Consider the following 24361-nt stretch of genomic DNA (forward strand, 5'->3'; position numbering starts at 1 on the left):
AAATCACACGGGCGCCTTGTATGGTAATTGGAATAACAAATATGTATATACACACGCATATACATATTCATACGCACAGGGTGTCCCAATAACATTATATATACTTTGATTGGCTATTATGTCACGTTTCTTTTCTAGCAGTCATCTAACGGTCATAGTCATCAGTTTGAAACATGCGTTGACAAGGAAAAATCATTGATGTTTGTAGATTATTGTAAATTTTGAAAATTAAATGTATCTTAACTAACACTGACATTATAGCCATTCAAATTGCACATACTGGACACTATGTAGCGTGAGTGTGCGTTTGTGTGTCTATCTGTCTGTATGTATATGTACAAGCGCGCGCGAAGTGTAAGAGACGACCTTTTGGTAAGGCAGCTAGAAGTCAACCTCACTTCCACATAATACACCCCGATAACTGCAATGTTGCAGGTGTCTAGACATACGTCCAGTATAATATTCCGTAAGTCTCTGTTGTCAGTGGTGAGTGCCCTTTAGAGTCTCAGCATATTATTTTAGTCCTCAGAGACAGTATAGTTTTAGCTCGTATTCAGCATTGAATGAATTAATTAGTTTTAGAAATTAAATAAGCAAGTTTTTAACAGAGATTTTCCTTTCTTTTTAGGGCCTAATCTCTATTTGATTTAGGTTCGGGCTTCGATACCCGGTGGAAGCACATAGTTATTCGGATCCCACTTTAAACTGTAGGTCCAATCCCGATTAGCATATCTGTGCATAAAGTGGACTTCAACCTAAACTGATACTCCATTTGATTTTAGTTAAGGGTTAAGGGCCATATGTGCTGAAGTGCTTATTATAATATGTACACACACACACACGCACGCGCACCTTATAATATATATATATATATATATATATATATATATATATATATGTGTGTGTGTGTGTGTGTATGTATGTATGTATTTATATACCTACACTACACATATGTGTGTGTGTGACTTTGAAAATTATATTTTAGTTTATGAAATTATTTTATGTCATTATGATCACGCAGTTTCTCTGGTGTCTCAGATTACATTTATAATGCCAAGAAAATAATCACACTTTTTGCGAGTTCCTTTCTTTGATTCTGGACGTGTGGAATTTCAGACCTTCCAGATTTCAAATACAAACATTACCAACGTTAAGTTTTCTAGGATCATGAATGCTCTCTATATCATTGACAGTTGAATCGTGTAGTGTACAGACATACGGCCAGTGTCGTAAATTGAGAACGAACTTTAAGGTGGGGACAGTATCGATCTTGGGGCTTAATTTGGATGGTCAGAATCAAAAAGGTTTTTATTCTATATATATAAAAAAAACAACAGCGCAGGACTATTTTTGCTAAATATCATTACATGTGCATAATCATAAAAAATACTATTTATTCCCTTGCCCCTCTGATCTAATACACCCATGTGGTTGCGCCACAGAATTTTATTAAACCCGAAACATTTTGTAATGAGGGAAGTGTCCTCCTTGCCCCCACCAAGTTACGCCTATGCAGACGGTTTTCGGATGTAATGCATGCATCTACAAGAAAAGGGACCACAGGATTTTGCACTGCAAGTTTAACAAAGTTATCCATTGGCCAACATAAAAAGCTGCACGCCTTCTTAAGCACACGTTTCATTTCTATATCTTTCTCTGCAAAATAAATGTATTTACTATTTAATAAGTATTTCATATAGTAGTGTACCGACCCTCGTGGCGGAGTGGTTAGCACATCGCGCCAGGGGTCCCGGGTTCGAATCCCGGCATGGACATGGATGTTTGTGAGTGTCTAGTCATCAATTTTATCATGTCATCACCCATCTTCGCAAATTAGCCAAAAGTGGCACAAAAAGCGAAGTAAAATAAAGCAAATCAATCAATCAAGGTCGTAGTGAAAATGTCCATTTGTCGCAAACAGCGTATCATTATTCATCATTAAGTCGTAACCAAACAACGAGCTGTGAAAGCAGACACGAAGAACAACTTCTGTTAATGTGGATCTTCGTTCTTGAACCTTGGTACTTGGTTCTTTGTCGTCCATATTTGTTGTTATCGAGAGGGTCGGAGTTGAACTGAGCGCTACTAAATAGGAACTTGACATAGTTAAAGTAACTTGTGTTCAAGCAAACTGTTGTTGTAGAAGAAAGAACACTGCATTAACATCAATATACAAATATGTTTGTCCCGTAATTGTGTGCATTCGCGCTACGAAGCAAACTTGTATTGCTTCCTGCTGGGGGGAGGGGGGGTTGAAAGCTGTTAGCTCGCGACTGCCAGTGACCCATCGTCTGTGTGGGTCAAGGTAGGAGAAGTGTTAGTCGTGTTTCCTGGGAAACTGGCGGGCAACCTGGCGACAAGCCCGGTCGGGGACGACCCCGGCCAAATGTTGGAATGGGAGGACGGAGATAGGTTTTCTTTTGAAGATTCTGACAGATTTGAAGAAGATTCTTTGTGCAGCTGGAGCAGTGAACCCGAATCATTGTGTAACAATTGGCGAGGATGGAAGAGACCGTGTATGGTTTCTGCGCTCCTTGGGTTCGGTCAGTCAAGAAGATCGGTTGACGGTAAGTAAAATTCTTTACTAACAAACCAGTTCAATAAATCAAGGGTAAATACTGTCCAGTCTAATTAACAACATGGTCATTAATTGACACACATGTACTGTCACCTGAATCCCTGTCTACACTTCCAGAAATCATGAATATGGAATTACAAGAAAATTGTTATATTTCATGCAATTGTTTGTTCTTTTTTTGTATTTTTATTTAATCTTTTGTAATAGTTTTGTTTCTCAGCACGGACAGAGAACTCCCATGAACTCGCGCGTCGACCTCGTCGAACGTGTTGTTTTGTTTCGTTGCGTGAGGGAACAAAGAAACCGGTGTGTTTAATTGAGATGTTACTTGATTTGCATATTTAGTTTGTAAACAATAAGTCATACATCTGATTTAGAAAGAGGGAAAACAATTATGAGAGCTGAGAAAGCCAGGTAGCAAATATTGAGGTTTGACATACGTGAATACTTACCACCGCACTTTTGTAGTACTTTTTTGGATGTACATGTATTTATACCTATTGTGTAATCTTGAAATCTGAGAACAATGGATTTCCCTTGTGAGAAAGTGCGGCACTGTCTTGTTTTTTCTAACATTCGCAAAAAAATCATTGAAAAAATAAAGGTTTGTGAAAAATGATTCCAGGCTTTGCATTTTATAAAAGTATTATAATACATATTACAAGCCTTATTTTTGTAATTCAAGCTGGTGGCAAGATTTCGCCTGTCTTCAACTGGACCTCAAATATGACTGGTGGAATAGAATAGAATATAATGGTCTTTTTTTAAGCAGGCGTGTTTCGGCCTCATGGGCCGTTCTTACAACCAACCCTTGTCAAAGATACAATAAATGAATAAAAACAAAAAGAAAGAAAAAAAACACATAATGATCATGATAATACAATAAAGATAATATAAAGATTATACAATGATAAAAAAATACATTGAATAGATTAGTATATATACTGTTGAGTAAAGAAAGATAAGTCTTCGGTAGTTCAATGTGTATGTGGGAGGGGGGGGGGGGTGTAGGTTAGGTATGCATTATATGATGTATAAGTGTAGGTGCAATTGTTAACATATGAAGGTTAATTAAGTTGTTGGGACAATAGTAAGTTCTTCAGATTTTTCTTAAAACTTTGAATAATAGATACTGTATTAATCCAAGCAGTAAGGCATGCTGTATCATGACAATATTCAGACAGGAAGACAGAATGGTGCTGTGACAATTATGTTAATACCATTATACATCTCTACTCTACAATTTGTAAAATATTTGAATATCAATTCAAATTTGCTCTTTTCATACTACAAATACAAATAGAGTACTTGGGCAATGGCTTTGAATCACATAACAATGGAAATTTGAACTATTAATCAGTTTACAGAAAATACACAATGCTGCTTTTTAATATAAATTTATTTCTAAAAAAAACCCTGTCAAATCCACACATATGCAGTTTTCTCTGGTTTAGTTGAAAGTTTGAGAATAAATTTCTAGCCACCAGATGGACACCATTGTTATGTGTTTAGTTGATGTTCAAAAAGTTTCATATAATCGAAAGGGAAATTATAATTTATACCCTTAAAGTCAGGCAACCAAAAATCACAGTAGATTGGTCTTAAAATGATGCACTTCCATAGTGATGGCAAGTTCCTTTAATGCTAACTGAGTACAGTATTTTATCTGGAATTGTTTGTATTGAATGAGATATCATTTATTTTTTCCGGGTGTGGAGGGAAAATTTAACACCAAAATTGCCAAAAATTAGAGCTTTGAACAAACTTTTGGAAGGGGAGGTTATTGTTGAAATCACTTTTGCATTTGTGTGGATCAATCACTGACTACAGTGTTTATTGCTCAGAGATACAGTAATTAAAGTAATTTACATACTCTGTTTATAACGATTCAAAATTAGTAGCTGAAAATCACAAATACAACTAATATATTTTCTCCAACAACATAAGATTGTTGTTTTTCCTTTTTGATGATTTGTCATTAACGACATTCCTTTAAATTTTATTGGTCAGTCAGTCTGAAAATATAACCAATTACAATGCACCTCAGATTTATTGTTCTGTAATGTATGTTGTCCTAGTTTGTGTAGTAGTTAGTGTAGCTGGTATCCAAATTAATGACTTTAAGTGTGAGTGTTCCTGTGTACATGTTATCTGATTTTCTTTATGCATTAATAACTCATTCACAGTGTACTGATTAACGTTGAGAAGAAAGTTAAGAAAAACATAATAACTATGTACGGTAATATATTTTTTGGTGGGGGGTGATATTTTATGTTTTGCCTGCACATTGCTTTATTGTGATGTGCTTCTTTTTTGGTAAATCGTTTGCTGCCAAATTATGTATTAAAGTCGTGGAACCCAGAATTGTAGGTTTCGTTAGGTGCCTTTTTCTCAAGTATACTTCTCTGTATACTAACTCTTACTGTTTTACGCAAGAAATTAGCATATATACACTTTAGTTCATTATGTACTAATCTTGTAAGCAGTTTTTAGGACTATTTTGTCTGTCAATTACAAAATTGGGGTATTTGCTGCAGATCATTTTCCACTCTGTGGAACTTCTTTTATGGCTAGTATAATTCCATGGAAAGATTTCACAGCCTATTGTTTCCAAAATTTCTTTGTAGTTTTAAATACACAATCAAGCTTTTGTGCTTCTATCAGGTTAAAGCCCTCCTGAAATTTTAACCCAATTTATTTATTTATTTCAATATGTAGTATTAACTTATGTTCAATTTTATAAACTTTTATTGTTTCTGAATGATAGTGATTACTTCTGCTTTTAACTGTCCTATGACTCTGTTTCAAGAGTTCATGTCTTCTCTCAAAATGTAGTGTTAGCATTGTCAAAGTTGTAGCTAGGTATTTTGATACCCTCCCCCCAACCTCCACACTACCAAGCACCTGCATGTTATGTGCATCCTTCAATATTTTTTTTCTTATGCCACGGCTTGTGATATTTATGTCTTGCAAATTTTTGAAATGAGGAAACAGAAATAATATATTCTATATTTAAAGATTCGTAGTTTGCATTTCTGATTTAGAAAAAAGTTTACCATATTTTAGAATATTTCGGTTACGTATTAGTGTGTGCAGGACATTTTTAAAAATGTAGTATCACTACTACTTTTGGAGACAGAATATTCCTGCAGTATATATTACCTGAACACTTTATACCTCTGCCAATAGTAAATTTCTCTGCCTCATATTTTGACTTTGTTGTCCTTAAAAAAATAAGTTGCACCCTAAGCTTCATCCTCTTTAGCCTAACGTTCTCTACATGCCTGAGAATAGTTAAAATAGAAGCATGGTGTGCTGATTGACCTCTTGGTCTTGATGTCGATCAGAAAAAAAACAACATAAATATCTCTTGACCACAAGACAGAATACATTTTGTAAATAGGACATAAAAAACTGCAAGCTTACAAGTCAGTCTCATGACTAGAAATTTTATTAAATTAGACACACAAAGGAGATGTACTACATAGAATTTTCAGCGAAAAAATGCAGGCTCGACCAGGACTTGAACCTGGGTCTTTGGCATACCGTCCCATTACTCTACCACAGAGCTACCTACCAAGCCGGCCTGGCTTCACCTGATTTTTCGCTGTTGCTGATATTTTCTGTTTTTTCTTAGTCATTGCTGTAGTGTTCTGTCTTTTAACATACTACAGCTCCCTCCTCCCTTGTTTAGGAAAACTAGATGAAGAGATGTGGAGGAGGTAGCCTTCCATCAACCCCTTCTCGTGCAGACCACTGCTGGAAGAATGGCTACAATTGGTGGTTAAGATGTATTGTCAGAAGCAAAAGTGTATTGTGTTTACACAATGTAGTGGGCATGACCATACAATTAATATGACACATATTAATAATTTGTAACCCAAGTTCAGAGATTTTTTTGTCTATCATTGTCTTCACTGTACAATATTATTCTAGTAAGTGCTTGAAGGTTTGATTCCCAGTGGAGGTTCATTGCACAGTGAAACAGACCCTTTTAATCCCAATTGTAATTATGCACTGTTTTATAAGTGTGTATATTGACCTATCACATATTATGGTGTAGACCTTTGGCACAGTGGTCAGCACAGCACATTTTGGATTCGGATTCCAGCCTGGACATGGGTGTTCTTTGTGTCCTTTCATTAATTTCATCATAGCATCACTCATCCTTATCTTCGCGATTAGCCAAAAGTAGCAGAAAAAATAAACCAAATCAATCAGTCATATCATTGTAAAACTTGTACTTAAATGGGTGTGTAAGGGATGGCCTCATGAGAAGACACCAAAAAGACAACCTCTCTTCTCTGTAGTGCACCCCAATAACTAGACCAGGGGTCCCGGGTTCGAATCCTGGCCTGGCTTGGTAAAGAATCAGTTGCTTTTGCTTACTGGCTACCATTGCAGTGGCGCTATCCCAAGATCATCTTCATTGTTGGTCGGTAAAGGAACATCTTCATCTGAGCTACTACTGTCACTGTTGTCTTTCCGCCCAAGTGAAATTACAAAATCCTCCATTTGCTGCTCTTCAACTCCCTCCTTTTCCCATGCTTCGGAAATAATCTTCCTTGCGTGTTCAATAGCCGAACGCCACCTATCTGCTGTCACATCCCCGATAGCCCGTTCTGTCAATTGCAAAATTTTAGACGGTGTAAAAGGTGACAAGTGTTCCTCTGTGCTACCAGCCCTTCGACCTGTGCCCAAATAAGTTCGATTGCATTGTACATACAATGATAAGGCGGGAGACTGACCACCGTATGTCCCGCTTCTTCTGCAAGCTTGTCTATTCGATATATGGGGAACTGGGGTTTGTGTAACATAAGGAGCTGCAGTAGTTCAGCCTTCCTCATGTTTCTGTGGGCTCGCGAGAATCCTGAAGTAGGTCAATCCGGCAACAGCGCGTAGCTACCAGAGTGGGTTGTCCCACGCCGCTTGCTAGCGCTTCCCGACAATAGACTTACAGCCAGTCAGGGAGGTTGGTGGGTGTTATAACCCACCCCCCGCTTTGGCCCAGAATTCCTAAAAACAGAGAACGTCAAAGGTAGGAAAATTTGACAAAATGAGGGCTGACTACCAAGAAAAAGTATACATAACCCCTCCCTTTCGAGAATCCTGGGCACGCCACTGCAGCCCCTATAAACCTCAGTGGAAGTATGTGTTTTGTCCTGTCCATATGATTGCCCCTCATCTTGCCGCCATTCATCCTCACCGTCGCGATTACCAAAAAGTGACGTAAATAAAACAACCAATCATTGCACTTAAATGATATAGTGGATGAATAAATCAGTCAGCTGATTGGCCTATGTGATCAAACCGTGAATAAATCGCTGGCATTTGTAAATTCGAAGGTACATAAGCATGGACGTCCGCAGGGTTTTTTCCAGGGAGGGGCAAGGAAGGTATTTTTTTCCAGGGGGTGCAAACAAGGCACATTTTCCCAAAAAATAGTGTTGTTCCCTAAAAAAAACATTGCTTAAATTTGAATTTATGGTGTTCATGCAATAATTAACACATATTATTGTGGCAAAAATGAAATTACATGTGTGAAATACATAATTTTTGGTTGACTTTCATTTTCCAGGGGGGGGGGGCACGGCCCCCCCTTCCGGACGCCCATGTACATAAGAAATCAATCCTATTCTGAGCAAGATCAATCCACTGTTGACCATCCTTACAATCTTTTTCATGTGCATCTTAATAAGCATCCCGTGTCCTATTAATTTGTAAGCCATTTAAAATGCGTTTTTATCACCAGAAGTGATTATGAGCAGCATTAAAATTTTGTTCCTCTGTCGAAAGGTAATAGTGCTTGTAAAGGTGTCAAATGCTTGATAAGGGACGTAAGCGTCGCTACTCGGCCATCATGAAGGATTCTGTGCTGCAATTGCAACGGAATCCCAACCACATTTTTCGTGCCTTCCATGTTCGGCTCAGAGCATTTCGATAATGATCTCTCTGTTCTTAGCTTGTACTGCATAAGATTTACGCCAAATTTACGCAGGTTTCGGATTTCGTAATACTTAGGGTGAAAGTACAGTATGTGCCTTGTTTGTCTAAGTTCCAAAACGCCGCTCTTCTTAATTCGTAGTCTAAGATTTTCATACTTTGTTCACTATGACGTGTGAACTAGTTGCCTTTTGGCTAATTCTTAATCGACCCTATACATAAATATGGTCGTAAATATAGAGTTCATAAACCTATATTAGTATGAGCACTTGCTTCCAGCTACTACTGCGGATATTGAATAGAAAAATACCAAGAACATTTTCTTGGGCCCTCATACAACAAAAAACGTGTTGCCGCAATGAGGATAAACAGGGTAGTGTCCCAGGTTCATTCCCAGGATTTGCATCCGATTCCATTTTGTAGGCCCAGTTCCTATTAGCCTATCAGAACGTAACTGACGTTGCATTGTGGTGGGAAAGGGAGGGGGGGAGTCATTTTGTGTTTTTCAGCGATCAGGTGATCTGATATGGGCTGTTTCTGCGCGGCTCTGAGGTCCACCCAACTTCGTATAAATGGGTGCCCTGGGGTTAAAGGCGGCCGGGCGTGATGCTGATCACATCATCCCAAGTATAACCGAGTTCAAGAATACGTGGAGCTCTATACCTCCACATCACCCCATATGTCTTCATGGCATGTGTGCACACGCACAAGGGTACCTTTACATATTACGAAATTGATAATTATTCACAAGGCAATCTTTCGAAGCAGACCTCAGAAATGTTCAGTCTTCTGTCTTGCCGTGTTTGTTCCTTTTTGCTTCTTGTCAGGTGTTTTACTTTCGGGAGAACCTATCTCAAGTCTCTACATAAGACAAAGTGTTCACTTTCTCATTTGGATAAGGCAAAATGCACCAGCGTTATGAAATTCCTCGCAATTCAGAAGTTATTTTGTGTCAACGGGCTTGTCATAGTGGACAGATTGTTCCATTGTAATGTATTCATTTTCCCAGGATTTGTCAAATTAGGAGCGAGGGGTCTGGGACTTTCGGATTGTACCCAGTGTTGCCACATTTTAAAGTTAAAATATCCCCATTAATTCGTATGCTTTTGTTATTGAAGAGATTTGAACTCCAATTACTGATCACATGAAGTAGGCTCACATCAGCTCACGTCTCTCTCATATCAAATGGTTATAACCTACACACGCGCATCGCGAAGGCTTCTACTACATAGAACGGGCATTATGACAATTATCTAGCTGGAGTCGTGAGTTTTTCGCATTCAACGAGGAAGCATTGATTTTTTTTTCTGTTATGGAAATCTTCGCGTTTTCAGGTTTTAACGTTTGAATATAAAGCGAAATCCACTGCAAAGTGCGATGCAAAATGTGATCCCAAATATTCAGGGTAGAACTCGCATATTCAGGAGTTGTACATATTTTAATAATTATAAAATATCGTTAAGAATCCAGATGAATAATATTTTAGAAAGTTCGAAAGTGAGCAAATTCCCGTTCGTTTTAAGTGATTGATGCTAGATTCTTTAGAATTTTTGCAGTTGTAAGCATATGTCGTGCTCCAACTTAAAATACAGCGAGAGAAAGGGATATATAGACTCTGTTTTTATCTTTTGTTAAAGGTTTTCTTTTGGAAATGTGAGAATTCCATTAGCCAATACTTTAATCCAGTGCTGAAAGTGAAGGGGTGATGATATCTTCCATATAATAATTTCCATTTCGAGCATGGCTTTATCCGATGTTTTTAAGAGTTAACTATTTTTATTCGAAACTAGTGGGGTTAGAGATCGAGCGATCGATGAACAGTCATTGCAAGTTGTGTATAATTAGGGATAGTACCGAGAGGAGAAAAACAAATTCTTCGAAACTTTAGTGTCATATTTGAAAACAGCTCTCAAGCAAACGGGTACCTAGCTGATACGTCATTGGGCCTCCCCGATGGCGTAGTGGTAGCGTCGTCGCCTTGTAATCAGGAGTCGCGGGTTCGATACCCGGTGGAAGCACATAGTGGTTCGGATCCCACTTTAAACCGTAGGTCCAGTCCCGATTAGCCTTTCTGTGCATAAAGTGGACTTAAAGCAGCAAATAAATCAATCAATAAGTACGTCATATCTTTCTTGTTTTTACGAAATTAATTCATAGCGGCAGTCGTGAGTCTGTGCTGCGTGAGTGCATATATTCAGGATGAAATTTAATTTTCTCGAGGTTCGTAGCGTCCCAGGTTCGAATCCTGGCCTGGGCATGGATGTTTGTGAGTGTCCATTCATCAATTTCATCATATCATCACTCATCCCCATCTTCGCAAATTAGCCAAAAGTGGCGCAAGAAGCGAAGTAAAACAAAGCAAATCAATCAATCGAAGTGGAAATTCCTGGCTGGGCGGGAGGGGTTTTGGTGGAGTCGATACCCGGTGAAGGCACATAGTGGTCCTGATCTCTCTTTAAACTGTAGGTCCAGTCCCGATTAGCTTATCTGTGCATAAAGTAAACATAACCCTTTATAGTTTGAATTTTTGTTATGGAACAAAATTGCAGTTTGAAACATTTATTTTTGTAAGGGTAAGACTTCTTTTGGCAGAATCGACAACAAAAATTCTTCAGACATTGTAATAATACTAATTACAATTAATGGGACCTGAAAGTCCCACCAGGCCACTAACGTTTTGTGTGTAAACAGAGAAATGATGTATATAATATGGCGCTTAGTTATGATATGAATATATACTCCCTTCAACACTTACATGCTAAATATCTACACCTTACCTGTTATCCATTTTAGAATATACTCTTTAGAAGACAAATATATGTAACTTAAAAGACAAATTAGCGAGAAAGAGTAAATAAAAAGTCATCACTCTTGATCTCGTGGATTTTGGTAAGGGGTAAGTTATATATACTTGTTTTTTTATTAGCCAGCCTTTATTTTCCATCTTATCGCCCTTTTTGACGGTCTTTTTAAAAAATACTAGGCCAAAGGCCAGGGGTAGGGGTGTTATTACCCCTGCCAACACCCTTTGGATACGCCACTACCTTATACTCATTGCTATTATGCTCAAATGGTGTCTCTACATCAGAGATATTTTCTTCCAGTTACCCATCAATATCGATATTTGTGCCATAGCCCTAGAACACCAAAAAGCGCTGTCTGGAACATCGGGGTGTGCAAGAAGGGGGTTTGGTGGGGATCATAGCCCCCATTTGGCTCAGTATTCGTAAAAAAAATAACGTCAAAATGAGGGCTGACTGCTAAGAAAATGTGTTTATACCACCAGTTTTAACAATCTGGGGCACGCCATTAGTTAAGAAGTACGGAATATATTTATATATGTATATAGTTTTCGAGCAAAGTAGACGCCAGAAGCCTGTCGGGACTGCACAGACCCAAGTGTTGTTTTGCTCATAAAACAACTTTCCGATCATATTTGGTCAAAACAATTTTATAGCCATATTTATGTGGGCTAAGAATAAGCTATAAAAAAATCTGGGATACTTACAGTTATTCAATATCTAATTTTCATAAATCTAAAACCACTGCACTTTTATGAGGTCAATATGGCTGCGTTACTGGCGCTTAGGTCTAAGAAATTGCTTACTGCTCTCTTGCATATACTTCCAGCAGCGCCTGCCGTTTGTTGTGAGTAGTAAACACTACACATAACAGGGACACACAAGTCCCGCCGAGACAGGAACCAAATGTGTCATGTAGCAAGCGTTTGTAGGATGTGGGACTTTTAAAGTCCCGTCAGTCGATAAAGGGTTAAACTCCAAACAAAGCGTATTGACGCTTAAAGTCTCGATTGTAAAATTTTGGTGAGTCTCAGTGTGGTTCTTTCATCCAAGATGTGTTCGTGACTGTACACCTGTTTCTTCCCAACATCTAGTACGGAATCAAAGAAACTAAACAGATAGTGTTACTTATATATTATAGAAAATTCGTTTACGAAACATGTGGATGAACAATGACGCAATCCGAACTGGAACTTCTTTGAGGCGAGCACTTATAGAAAAATCCGCTGTTGTTTTTTCTACTGTTGGTGAACTTAGAGCATGTATCAACAATCGTAGTTTGCTGTATTTTACGAGTCAACGAACATCACAAATAACTTCACGATTCGGTGTTAATCATTATTGTGTTATATGTGGGAGCGTACCAGTCAGTTCCCAGTAACATATCGGACGTATGTGATAATACGCAGGGCCGTACTGGCTCAGTCAGAGTTGCCCGGCAAACTTGACATGTTGGTTCCCTCCGAAACGCCGAATTAACCTACTTGCTCGCAGATGGTCATATGTGGGAAGAAAGCCTCATCTCTCATCTTTATTTACAGTTTGTCGTAAACTTGTAGAGTGTCAACAGTTACGAATTCAGAAGAAAGGTTCAGTTGCTTAAGTCAGTCTGTCTCTTATTACCACACAATAAACAATCAAACTTGGTAATCCATGAACTTTTACCACTAATGTTAGTTTTATATGTATATACAAGGGTCGTTCAAGGTTGACCAGGACTTTCGTGCGTAAAATATTAATGAATCAATGTAGCGCTTCATTACTAGGGCAGGACAGACCATGATTCCTTGCGAGTAACCATGATCCTTTGCGACACATTTGGCGCATGCGCAGTAGTGTAAACAAAGATGGCGGCAAGTAGTGTATCTGTTGCTGTGGAACAGCGGTGTATAATGAAATTTCTCGTGAAGGAGAAGGTGAAACCTGCTCAAATTTGGCGTAGACTGGAAGCACAGTATGGTGAACAAACACTGTCACGGGCAAGAGTGTACGAATGGTGTCATAAAAGTTCCCCTCTACCCAAGATAAGCAAAGCGCTGCCGTCTGCCGGTAAGATTTTGGGAACAGTCTTCTGGAACATGAAAGGTGTTATCCATGTGGATTTTGTGGAGAAGGGTGCCACAATTAATGCCAAGTATTACTCAACACTGCTTCACGGTGCTGTACGTGGGGCTGTTCGGAAGAAAAGACCTGGAATGTTGTCGAAACACGTCATTCTTCTCCATGACAATGCCAGGCCCCACACGGTCCATTTGACTCAAACAACACTGGCCAGCTTGCACTGGGAGGTTTTACCCCACAGTCCTTACAGTCCAGATTTATGCCTCAGTGATTTCCACTTGTTTGGGGCACTTAAAGAGCATTTGGGCGAGACGCACTTCCAGACAGATGAGGAACTCAAGAACGCTGTCCTGCAGTGGTTACGACACCAACCTACTTTTTTCTACGCCAAAGGCATCAAGGAACTTCCACAACGACGGCAACTGTGTCTGGATGTTCGGGGGGAATACTTTGAAAAACTGACATAGTTTGGTGCTTCTATGTATGTATATTTCCTGTCTAGAAATAAAAGTCCTGGTCAACCTTGAACGACCCTTGTATTTAGTTGGAAGTTAATTTTAAAAATAATTTAAAGGGGTTTCCAATCCTTTTCGTATTAAAAATAGAACTAAGATAAATTTCAACATTGTCCATCCCAGTTAAGTATTAGACATTATTCTCGATTGTTAGTTCTGTGGCCGAGTGGTTAGCACATCGCGCTGCGACGCCATGGGTCCCGGGTTCGAATCCCGCTCGGGCTTGGTTGTTTGTGAATGTCCATTCATCAATTTCATCACTCATCCCCATCTTCGTAAATTAGCCAAGAGGCACAAAACGCAAAGTAAAATAAACTAAATCAATCAATCGATTGTTAGTTATAGTGTGACAAGGTAGTTGATTTTTCTTTTAACTTTTAAACACTTCAAAGGTGCCTTCAACCTTAGCAGGAGGCGGGGCTCAGGCGGCAATTGTCGCATTGCCCTAAGGACCAGTATCCCCTGATAAGTTGTTAATTCATCAACCCTGTCCTGTCGCACGGATACTGAACATGAGTTAAATATCACCATAATTTGGGAGATTTTGTAAAGTTCGTAAAATTAAAAAGGGTCCCGATTAGCCTTTCTATCCATAATGTGAATTTAAAAACAAACTCAACAGCAACGACATCGTCAAGTTTTGGGATTGTGTGTGGGGGTTTGCTGGTACAGATTAACATGGAGACAATGTAGCGGATGGAGGATGCTTATGCAAATTATCCTGACCAGGGGATGCTTTATAAACATTTTCTTAATGGCGGGATAGCATCCTCGAGCATTGTTTATACCATATATTCCGAGACGAAACCGAGACTGACTCTTCTGGATTGAGAGGAGAGCAAGACCTGTGTTTCTAACGTCTCTCGATAGGAATTCCACGTTTCAATAAAGCAACGGTCGATGACTTAAGAGTCCGACAAGCGGATATTCTTTCCTTCGAGTCCTATGGCCACTGCTCCATTCTTTAGGGTTCCACGCAGCGATCGAACACGAGACTGCACGCGTTAAGGGCCAGTAGAACAAGCACTAGTCGCAACTAAACCATTTTGCTAGCCATTACAGTCATCTTCATTGCCCTGTTACCGCTACTTCAGCTAGGCAGGAGTAGTAATAATCCTGCAGATTAAAAGCAGTTAAGAGTACTACTAATAGTGTCATTATGAGGACTATTTGTCGATGAACATGAAATATTATTTGTATACTGCAGTGAGACACATTTTGAAGCTCCGTGCTATAGAGAATGTTGGTCGTTGTTTTTCCCCTCACAGATAGTGGAATCTCCGTGCATATTGCATCACTGATCGTGCGTTGGCGTTCAGGAGGTTGTCCCAGCCGTGCCGTCAAGAGAGCAAGCGACGGGGATGCGCACGCGCGTGGTTCTGCATGGCAACGTCGCGGGCTCGGCCGTGGAACGCACCCTCAGAGGGGAAAGAGCGGGGGCGTTCTGAGCGGGAGATGCGTCTGGGTTGCCCGAGCTGCGATCGAAGTCAGCTGGACGTCGGAGGGTGGATTGCCTCGCAGTCTGGCAAGGTTTTCTTCTGGCGACGTAAACAAGCAGATGGATTCTGAGAAAAAGGACCCGTATTCGCGGAAGTGCACTGTGGATGAGGCCCTCGAGGTGGTTGCCCCGAACGCCCACTGCAGCCATGTACAGACAGAAGCAGATGTGGGGATTTATCCTAAGGTGACCAGAGTTTTAAAACAACAAAACGGGACATTTTACGTATTTTCCTGAAGGAAAAGGGGTACAAAACGGTTTCGTCACAAATATTTATGTTCGAAAAATTATTAAATAAATAAATACCGCTTAAATAACTTACATAATGTGGTGATATGCACTGCACTCTATACAAACAGCAGCCCTTTAAAATTAGATATCACTCATTTATATTTTTTCAATGAAGACAGTACGTCCTTTTCAAATAACATTTTGTAAGAAGATTACCCGCGCCTGATCAGTAGCGCCGATTGTGTGTCAAAACTAGGAGGGCAAGGGCTGTTTACTTTCTCTTGGTAGACAAGGCTTAGCATTAAGATGCTATAATGCAGAAACGAAAACTCGCAAAGAGTGCCCACCCCCGCTCCCTAATCGCCGCCACTGCTGTTATTATTAAAGTTCATTTTATTAATCAACACAGCTTTCGAAGTTTGAACTTTTGACTGAATGTTACTATGCCATAGTTCATAGTAATAGTAGAGGAGGTGTATTGTTCAGTAATTATATACCGATAAGTCATTGTCACAAAAAGGGACTTTGTGGCGTCCCGTTTTACATTTAAGAAATCTGGACAGAGACTACAAAAAGGGGCTCTCTCGGCGTCTGGTCACTTTAATTTATCCCCTAATGAAAGCAGTGGTTCTCACGCTTTATTTGACATCACAAATAAATTTACTTTATTCTTCGCTAATCGCAAAGATGAGTATGAATACTGGTAAAACGTAATTGATAAAAAGACAATCATGATTGCACATGGACAGGGCACACGTACCACAGAGGATTATACTGGCAGCGAGGCGAGACTCCAGAACCTCGTTAGATTGCAATAATGATGCCGAGTTTATAGTGCTACATGTAAGAGAGGTTGAGATCCCTTACTCCCCTCACAAATAAAGAAAACATGTGCGTTGGTGTGGGTGAGCCTGCTTAGTTCGTCAATGTGCCCGAGTATGGCATACACTGCAGTGGTGGACAACGTAGTGGTAGCGCCTCGCAAATTCACAATCTAGGCCATTTGTGGAGGTAGGGTGACCAACTTTCTGCCATGAATTTAAGGGAAATATAGAATTTTAGGCGTTAAATTTAAGGGAGATTTACAAATTTTGTGTATTTTTAGCGGCGCGGCTTCACTGCAGTAAATGTTCATGGAATGGATAATATTAAACAGAAGAAATAATCTACATTTTATGCAATATGCAGGTCACAATATAGATTTAAACTTTACAAATTTGCATATTTCAATCCTAACGTATATGTATTTGTCCACTGATGCTAAAGAACCACGTTTTTTTTTTAAATATACAAATTTCAATATAATTTAGCGATCGTGATTGTTAATGACATACACGGGAGAAATAGAATGCTAATATGGAAGCTCGAGGATTAAGATAGTTCGAATATGGGAGTTACCGGGAAATACAAGAGAGTTGATTACAGAGCGACAATGTTACCACTTTTCTGTCCTAACACCTAATTTCGTGGCCGCTGTTATAAAGGGAATCTCCACTGCGGTATTTTTATGAGCAAACTTTATTCTGTTTCTAAAAACCTTTTGCAGCTGGTATTTTGTTTCGGAGACCGAACTTGTACGTGGAACAATACATGCACATGCCCAGAATGTGTCTGTCTGTTAACGTCCTGCTGTATAGGAAACGCGCAAAGAATGCTTTTTCTAATTTATTTGCACTTTTGGGATAATCGTTACGATGAGAACTAAAAATGATGAAAGGGAGGAGGGGACATTCACAAACGAACGCTCCTGCCCAGATCGAGACTCGGAACTTCGGCATCGAGTTTGACGTTTCGCTGGGAACTATAAAACGCATGGGCTGTTGAAAGCCCATCTTGGCTCAACGGTTGAGGAGAATTTATTCGCAGGTACGTAGTTTGGTTCCTTTTTGCGGACACGAAATGACCCTTCTTCAATTAACATACGTATGCCCACAAAGGGCCCGGTTGCAATATTTTTTATCGTTCACTTTGGAAATTCTTCAGCACGTTATCACGCCGGCAGATGTGCGAAGGACGGGGCAGAGTAAAAACAGCGGCGTCGGTCCTTGTCTCTATACGAAGGTGTTCCGGACTCAATGGGGAAGGACGGGTACTCGCAGGGGTTACTTTTTGCTCGTCTGACCGTCATTACGTCTATCGACGGGGAACGTTTTTCCGTTGGTGTAAGGTTCAAGGGCCTCGCCCCAGACCAACAGGCAGTGTTTTCCAAGCAAGCTGTTGACTCGGAGCCCAGGGTGTACTTTGAACTCCCAGAACTGCCATTTTTCACCCAGTTGACCGTCCTAGTCTGACAAACTCATTCCAACGCTCGTTGGGACCATGAAAGAGGGCCTACAGGCGATAAAAAAATATACATTTACAGGCCATGACAGACAGGTACCCTTTCAGAGTATAAAGATGTTTAGAAAAGATGAATAAACTCTTTGAGTGCAAAGCATAGTGCATAATAATTGTTGCATTCCCTTTAAATTTCCCGAACCGGTAAAATTGTAGATCTCCGTATGATAATTAAAGCCGCGGTGGTGTAGTCGGTAGGGCGTCTGACTACCACACGGGAGACTAGGGTTCGATTCCCGGTGTGGGTGATCTGAAAACGACAACAGATGGCAGCACAGACACATCAACGAAATGAAGGTGGTGTTTGATAGTAAACAGACTGGAATAGGTCGGACTTGTCCCCGCATAAAGCGGCTCTGGGGCTCACCCAGCCTCATCAATGGGTATCTGGGGGGGGGGGTTAAAGGCGGCCTGAGCGTGGTGCTGATCACATCACCTCCAAAATGGCAGAGATCGAGAATGTGTAGGGCTCTACCCCCACATCTCCTAAATGTACCTTCATGGCACGGTGCTATATGCATGGGGAACTTTACCTTACGTATGATAATTAGGTAAGAAAATTGACTCTATATCTCGAAATTTATGCAGCACCAATTCGTCAGCAGGGTTTCTCTTTTGCAGCCCAACCTCTTTTCCACATAGTACACAGTTGATTGCATTTTGCAGACTAACGAGGCTCTGGCGGCTGGACTCGGAGCCCCTAAAATCCTCTGTGGGACTTAACGTTGTGTGCTGTACATATTTGTTGTGATTGTACTTTCATCAGTTTCATCTTATCATCATTCATCCAAAAGTGAAGCCAAATAAAATAATCCAGTGAATCAAATCCTTTGTGGGCGTTCACACCCCGCAAAGTCCATTAATCTTACAACAGTTTTAGTACATCAGTATTAGTAAACTATATAATAGTAGTTTTGGATAAATTCTACCAATTCTAATAAAAATGTCTCTTATACTACACTGCAATTTTATTTTGATTGCTTTCAGTCATTTTTGTTACTGGATGCCATACCACAATGACTGATATCTCACATTATAAGCACACGTTTCCTAGTGATTCTCAACTAATTTTACGTTTCTGTGCTTCTCAATGTGTCGATTTCGAGATGTGTTTGCGTACATATTACGTGTTCGGAAACATGGGAATTTCTTGAGCCGCGAGGGTCTTCGATTTTTTCCCTTTGCACAGCCATGTTCGCTCAAATATTGTCGCACAGTGGAAATTATCCCTGGACAGTGACGTCCCCAAGGGAATTTGGTGGGGTTGCAACGCCCCCTTTGGCCCGGCATTTCTAAAAATGCAAGAGCACATTACAGGACTGACTATACCAGAAAGGAGAATGCATCCCTCCACGTACGGTCTTTAGGAATATATTGAGCACGGCACTGCAGTTTTTTCATATTCTCGTATGAAGAGAGACTGTACTGCACGAAAATAGTCATGGTGCCAACCGCTAGGAAAAGCACGTGAAGAACAAAGAGAAAACGTGGCGGACAGTGTGTTAGGAAGTAACCGGAGACAGGCTCTGAAAGGTTGCCGTTTGTAGCGAGTTTCGTTCTCTGGCATTGAACAAGATACATTCCATACCAACACCCACCCTCGCCGACCTCTGTGGCGGCGTGGTTAGCATAGCGCGATACGTCGCCGGAGGTCCAGTGTTTGAATTCATGCGTGGGCATAGGTGTTCTTTATGAGTGTCCCTTCGTCAGTTTCATCATATCATCACTCATCCGTCATCTTCGCGATTTGTCAAAAGTGGCAGAGAAGCTAAGTAAAATAAACCATATCAATCAATTAATCATTCAGCATCTCCCTCGTTGACCGAGCACGTTTAGTGGTCCCCCACTATCTCGCTACGGAAAGTTGAGGCTTCGAGTATTGGACCTGGTCACGGGTGTTTCTTTGCGAGGTGAGTTTCAATTTGCAATTATGCTGCTATAAGATTGGTCAAATTTAGTATATTGCACGTATATTTCGGGTGAGATCCGAACCAATTGGCACAAATAATAATACACTCCTCACAAGAAGTTTGGAATATTGTTTTTTATATATGTGCCGCATGGTTGACCGACTACATACGGGATAGGACATGCAGTTTTTACGATGACTCATGGTTGATTGATTGATTTGGTGTTTTAAGGCCACTTTATGCACAGTAAGGCTAATCGCGACTTGACCTACAGTTTAAAGTGGGATCCGAACCACTTGTACCTCCACCGGGTATCGAACCCGGGACCCCTTGATTACAAGGCGACGACACTACCACTTCGCCATCGGAGAGGCCCGATGACTCATGGTGTTGAAATCAGAGCCTCAACGATCAAAACGTTAAGAAAAGTTGTTATCCTTGATGTCCTAACAGATATACCGGATAATTTTAAATTCGGATATCCGTTATGTAAATATTGTAGCGTTGCATTCACCCGCCACTTTCCGATTGCGTTTATTTTGTTTCATTTATACAATCTGTGTCTAATATGTATTTTGTGCGAAGATAAAAAAATAATCCTAGTGTACAAAGCGTCGTATACACTTCTGTATTGCAACAATCTCGGCTTCTTTATCAGTGCGGTTCTTTCAACCCAGACGTGTCCGTGACTGTACACCTGTTTGTTCCCAGCATCGGAAACCTGGAAGATTGGAACTTGGGTTCCCTGGCCTAGAGCAAAAGTCTTGTTGACGAATCTTAGTATTCAAGCTGCCTGTGTTGTTGGGGCCACGTGCATCCCACTGGAGGATTCCAAAAAAAGATCACGCACAAAAAAAGGAGTTATCCAACCCTTGCTCTCTTCTCTGCCTGACTAAAAATCCTCGCAGGGGACAGAATCCGGTGAAGATTTGGCAACACTGTCGTGAACGGATGACCTGAACAAAAGCCTCAACTCTCGGCTAAGCATCTTCATGGTTGAGGAACCTCGATGTACGTGCGTGCTTCCAGTTTTCACCGTTTACTCTTGCATTTCTTTGTGGGAAATTACACGAGTAGGACAAAGGAATTTATTTTTGGACCGTTTGCTCTTGCAAGGGGAGGAAGGGGGTCATTTTCCTTTGCCAAGACTCGCAGGGTTTATCATATCGCGTGTATTGTAACTGACACAAAAAGATATTGGAATCCTCGTGTCTGACTTTTGCAACTCTTCACTGGGGAGCGTGATGATCAAATATGCATCAGCAAAAAGATGTTTCACCTTTTCAAGATCGGCATCTGTGCTGAGCGGTTGTGTCAGATGCAACTTTCGTTCCTTCAGGCTTGGGCATGTGAGCGATTTGGTTCTTAGATGTCACCGAGGCGGTCCTTGAAAAGCAGACGGGTACGAGACTTGGTGACGTAGACTCTCGGTCTCGTTCGACACTTTCGTAAAACGTACTGCTCAAAAGAAAAAGGCAGAGAGAACAAGAAAACTAACCAAGAGATGTAACTGCTATGAACACTCGTACCCCCTGAGTTGCTAGCGAGACCCAGAATGGTTTCATTTCTGTGTTTTCCCTTTCCTCCTGTTATTTCTAATTATTTCAGGGTGTCTACCAGTCTGGAAAACCTAAAAAAATCCGGGAATTTACTTTTTCTGAAAAAGTCATAGAAATGTTAGGGAAATTTACTTTTTTAATTATTTTTTTGTAGTAGTACACTAAAAGTAGGTTTTTGAACAAACAAACAAAAAAAAAGAACAAGCAAGAAATTTTAAATTTGTTGTGGACAAACTGTACTTCAGTTCGGTATATTGAGTTTTATCGGTAATAACATTAATTTTTTTTATATTAAAATACTCTAGGAAAAGGGGGTCATGCTTTGAACTATTTTCAAGTAGAAATCTACTACAATAAATGGCTATTGTTATTTACAGCTTTCGTATTGCAATTTTTGGGTTGTGTTTTGTCGATATTAGGATTAATGCATATATTACTAAATTTTACTATAATTATGTATTATATATGCTAAACTAAAATTATGATTTTATAAAAAAAGACATTTTTGTTTGCAACACAGGATTATATATAAAAACTCACCCCTGATGCCGCTATCCAACAGTCAGTTTCTGTTCATTTTCGCTTCTCGTTATTACTTTTAACATGTGAAGTGAATGTTCTAAGAGCTTGGTTAAGTGGGATTGTAAGTTTGGTGTTTAGCTAATTTTTGGTTCTTGGTCTGGAAAAGTCATGGAATTTTGTTTTGACAAAATTAAAGAAAATTTGAGCATTTCTTTACTGCAGTGACTACTTCTCCTTTTAAAAATTGTGAGCAGTATATATAGTCTCGAGGTGAGGATATACGAACGTTTATAAACCGAGACAAACGAGACAAACGAGACAAACCTCCTCACACCCGAGGTGACGTCCTGTATTATCCATAGTTGTCTTCCTTGTTTTTAGTACTCCACTCTGCATCTCGGTACGTATTCAACAGTCTTTATGTATGGATATAATGAGACAAGGAAGGGGCTATGATCCGGTTAGACACGCTACTGCATTCGAATTACTTCATGATGTTTGCACCCAGAATGCTATCATCGTACAAGAATATGGACCGAAATACACAACTGCAACTGCTCTGTGTGAACTTTTATTTTTTCTTTCTTGGAATCTGTTATTTCCTGCTGAGACTTGGTGTTAATTTTGTTACTTTCATGTTGCTTCTAGGCGTATAAATTTCCACAACAGCATAATAAATTTTAGGTTTAACTGTAAGAAATGGACAAATATGTTATTGTCATCACACGCTGAATATGACATTAACTGAATAATATCGCACAACTCTTCGAACACAATTATATTTACATTTTCACGAAATAAGACAAGTTTTTTTTTTCTTCAATTTCTCAGCAACGCTAGTGCTAGTGTCCTCACATTTTCAACGAAAGTTTTTTTTGTCGTTTTACTGTGACGTTTTTGTCAGCATTTGAGACGAGCATACTACTTCATATGGCCGGTAGTAGCTTTCAGCCGCTTAGGTGACCAAGTAGTGGACTCGTAATCTTCAGCGAATTTTCCGGTTTCGAGTCCTGGCGTCGGTGTTGATTTGCGAGTCATTTCATTCTCATGGTCGCGATTACCCTGAGTGACAATATAAATATACAATACAAACACAGGAAATTGTTTAAAATTGTGCATTATTCTTACGAATTCTTTACCTTTCCAAAAATTTACAATGTTTTAGTTTTCCTCAACTTTTCGCCGTTATCACTGAAACGAAAAATGCACGTCGCTGCGTAAACGCGAAGTCTATATAACAGTCAAAAGAGTATCCCATCATTCCAGGGGAGCTTCGCAGGAAACTACTTGATTCTAAGCAAACTCGAGAGCTTACGTTTTTATGATTTCATGCTCACCGGGAGTGAAGAGATGATGGTTTGAAATGGTCGCTTATCTGATGAGAGCTTTATTTTTAGTTGGTCTCCGAGTGGGTATTTTCTATTTTCGGAAAGTGTCTTTTCGAGTGAAGGACCTGGAGACGTGTCGGTTGTCTTCCCGCCCATGTACCGGCGCTTGCTTTCATACGGATAGGAAGGAGGAAACTTACCTTCCTCGTGTGGTATTGATTGTCCGCAAATGCGAGGCGGTAGACCTTGGAGGGATTGACCCAGATTCAGGTGTGGAGGAAACGTGGCATGTTTTTTCATGTTATGCATAGATTTATTGTATCCTGGAGGGAAAGTGTGATTTGCAACGTTTCCTTTCTTCGGGTGTCACTCAGCGAGTAACCAAAGGAATTGCTTAATCTTTGGGATAAGCAGAAAGAGGGTTGCCTCCTCTACGTTGAATGGAATCCCTAAGAAGCCAGAAGTTATGGGTTTGAATCTGTTCCTCATGTTGAGTAATTTTCGTCGACTGTGGTAATAATCAGCCGCCTCTCGTCGGAGATTTCACACCGAAGAGACAGGCGACACGTGTCGTTTAAGGATTTCACCAATCGAATACAGGCTTGTGTGGCCTGTCATTCCGCTACGGTGTGAAATGTTGCTGTTGATTGGCTCGCTCTCAAGTGAATTGTATCCGTAGTTCAAATCAAGATCAACAACGGTGGAAAAACTAGAAGTTATTGTATAAATGTGACCACCACAACATGTAATACCATGTGACAAATTACGTCCTATCTACAACTCGAAATTATTGCACGAATTCGCAGCACATCTGAAAGCAAATATTTCCTTTTCGGTGTCTGACAATGTTCTGAACTGCAGTCTATGTTGCTTCAATGAGACGTTATACAAATATTGGGTACGCTACAGCGCAGGATGAAACTTTCTGTTTAGGACACGGCCGTCCAAAATACTAGTAAAACCTCAAACTTATTTTGATGCATTATTTAGTGCAAATATATTACAATATGACCCACGACCAATTGGTGAATTAGTTAACTGGCCGTGCATAGAAAAAAACTTGGACACTTTGGTTTAG

The 24361-nt window shown here is 40.0% G+C and overlaps 1 protein-coding gene across 2 annotated transcripts in view; it reads left to right on the forward strand.

The window, feature by feature from the left end:
- Positions 1–2044: 2044 nt before the first annotated feature.
- Positions 2045–24361, forward strand: part of Dora (zinc finger SWIM domain-containing dorado) — a 76063-nt gene continuing 53746 nt past the window's right edge. For both annotated transcript variants that reach the window (XM_083131027.1, XM_083131028.1), the window contains exon 1: positions 2045–2567. In XM_083131027.1, coding sequence (XP_082987153.1) covers positions 2387–2567 — 181 coding nt within the window. In that variant the 5' untranslated portion in view covers positions 2045–2386. The remainder of the gene's footprint in view (positions 2568–24361) is intronic.

The sequence above is a fragment of the Lepisma saccharinum genome, chromosome 11, assembly GCF_977018435.1.
Source record: "Lepisma saccharinum chromosome 11, izLepSacc3.1, whole genome shotgun sequence".
NCBI classification, from domain to species: Eukaryota; Metazoa; Arthropoda; class Insecta; order Zygentoma; family Lepismatidae; genus Lepisma; species Lepisma saccharinum.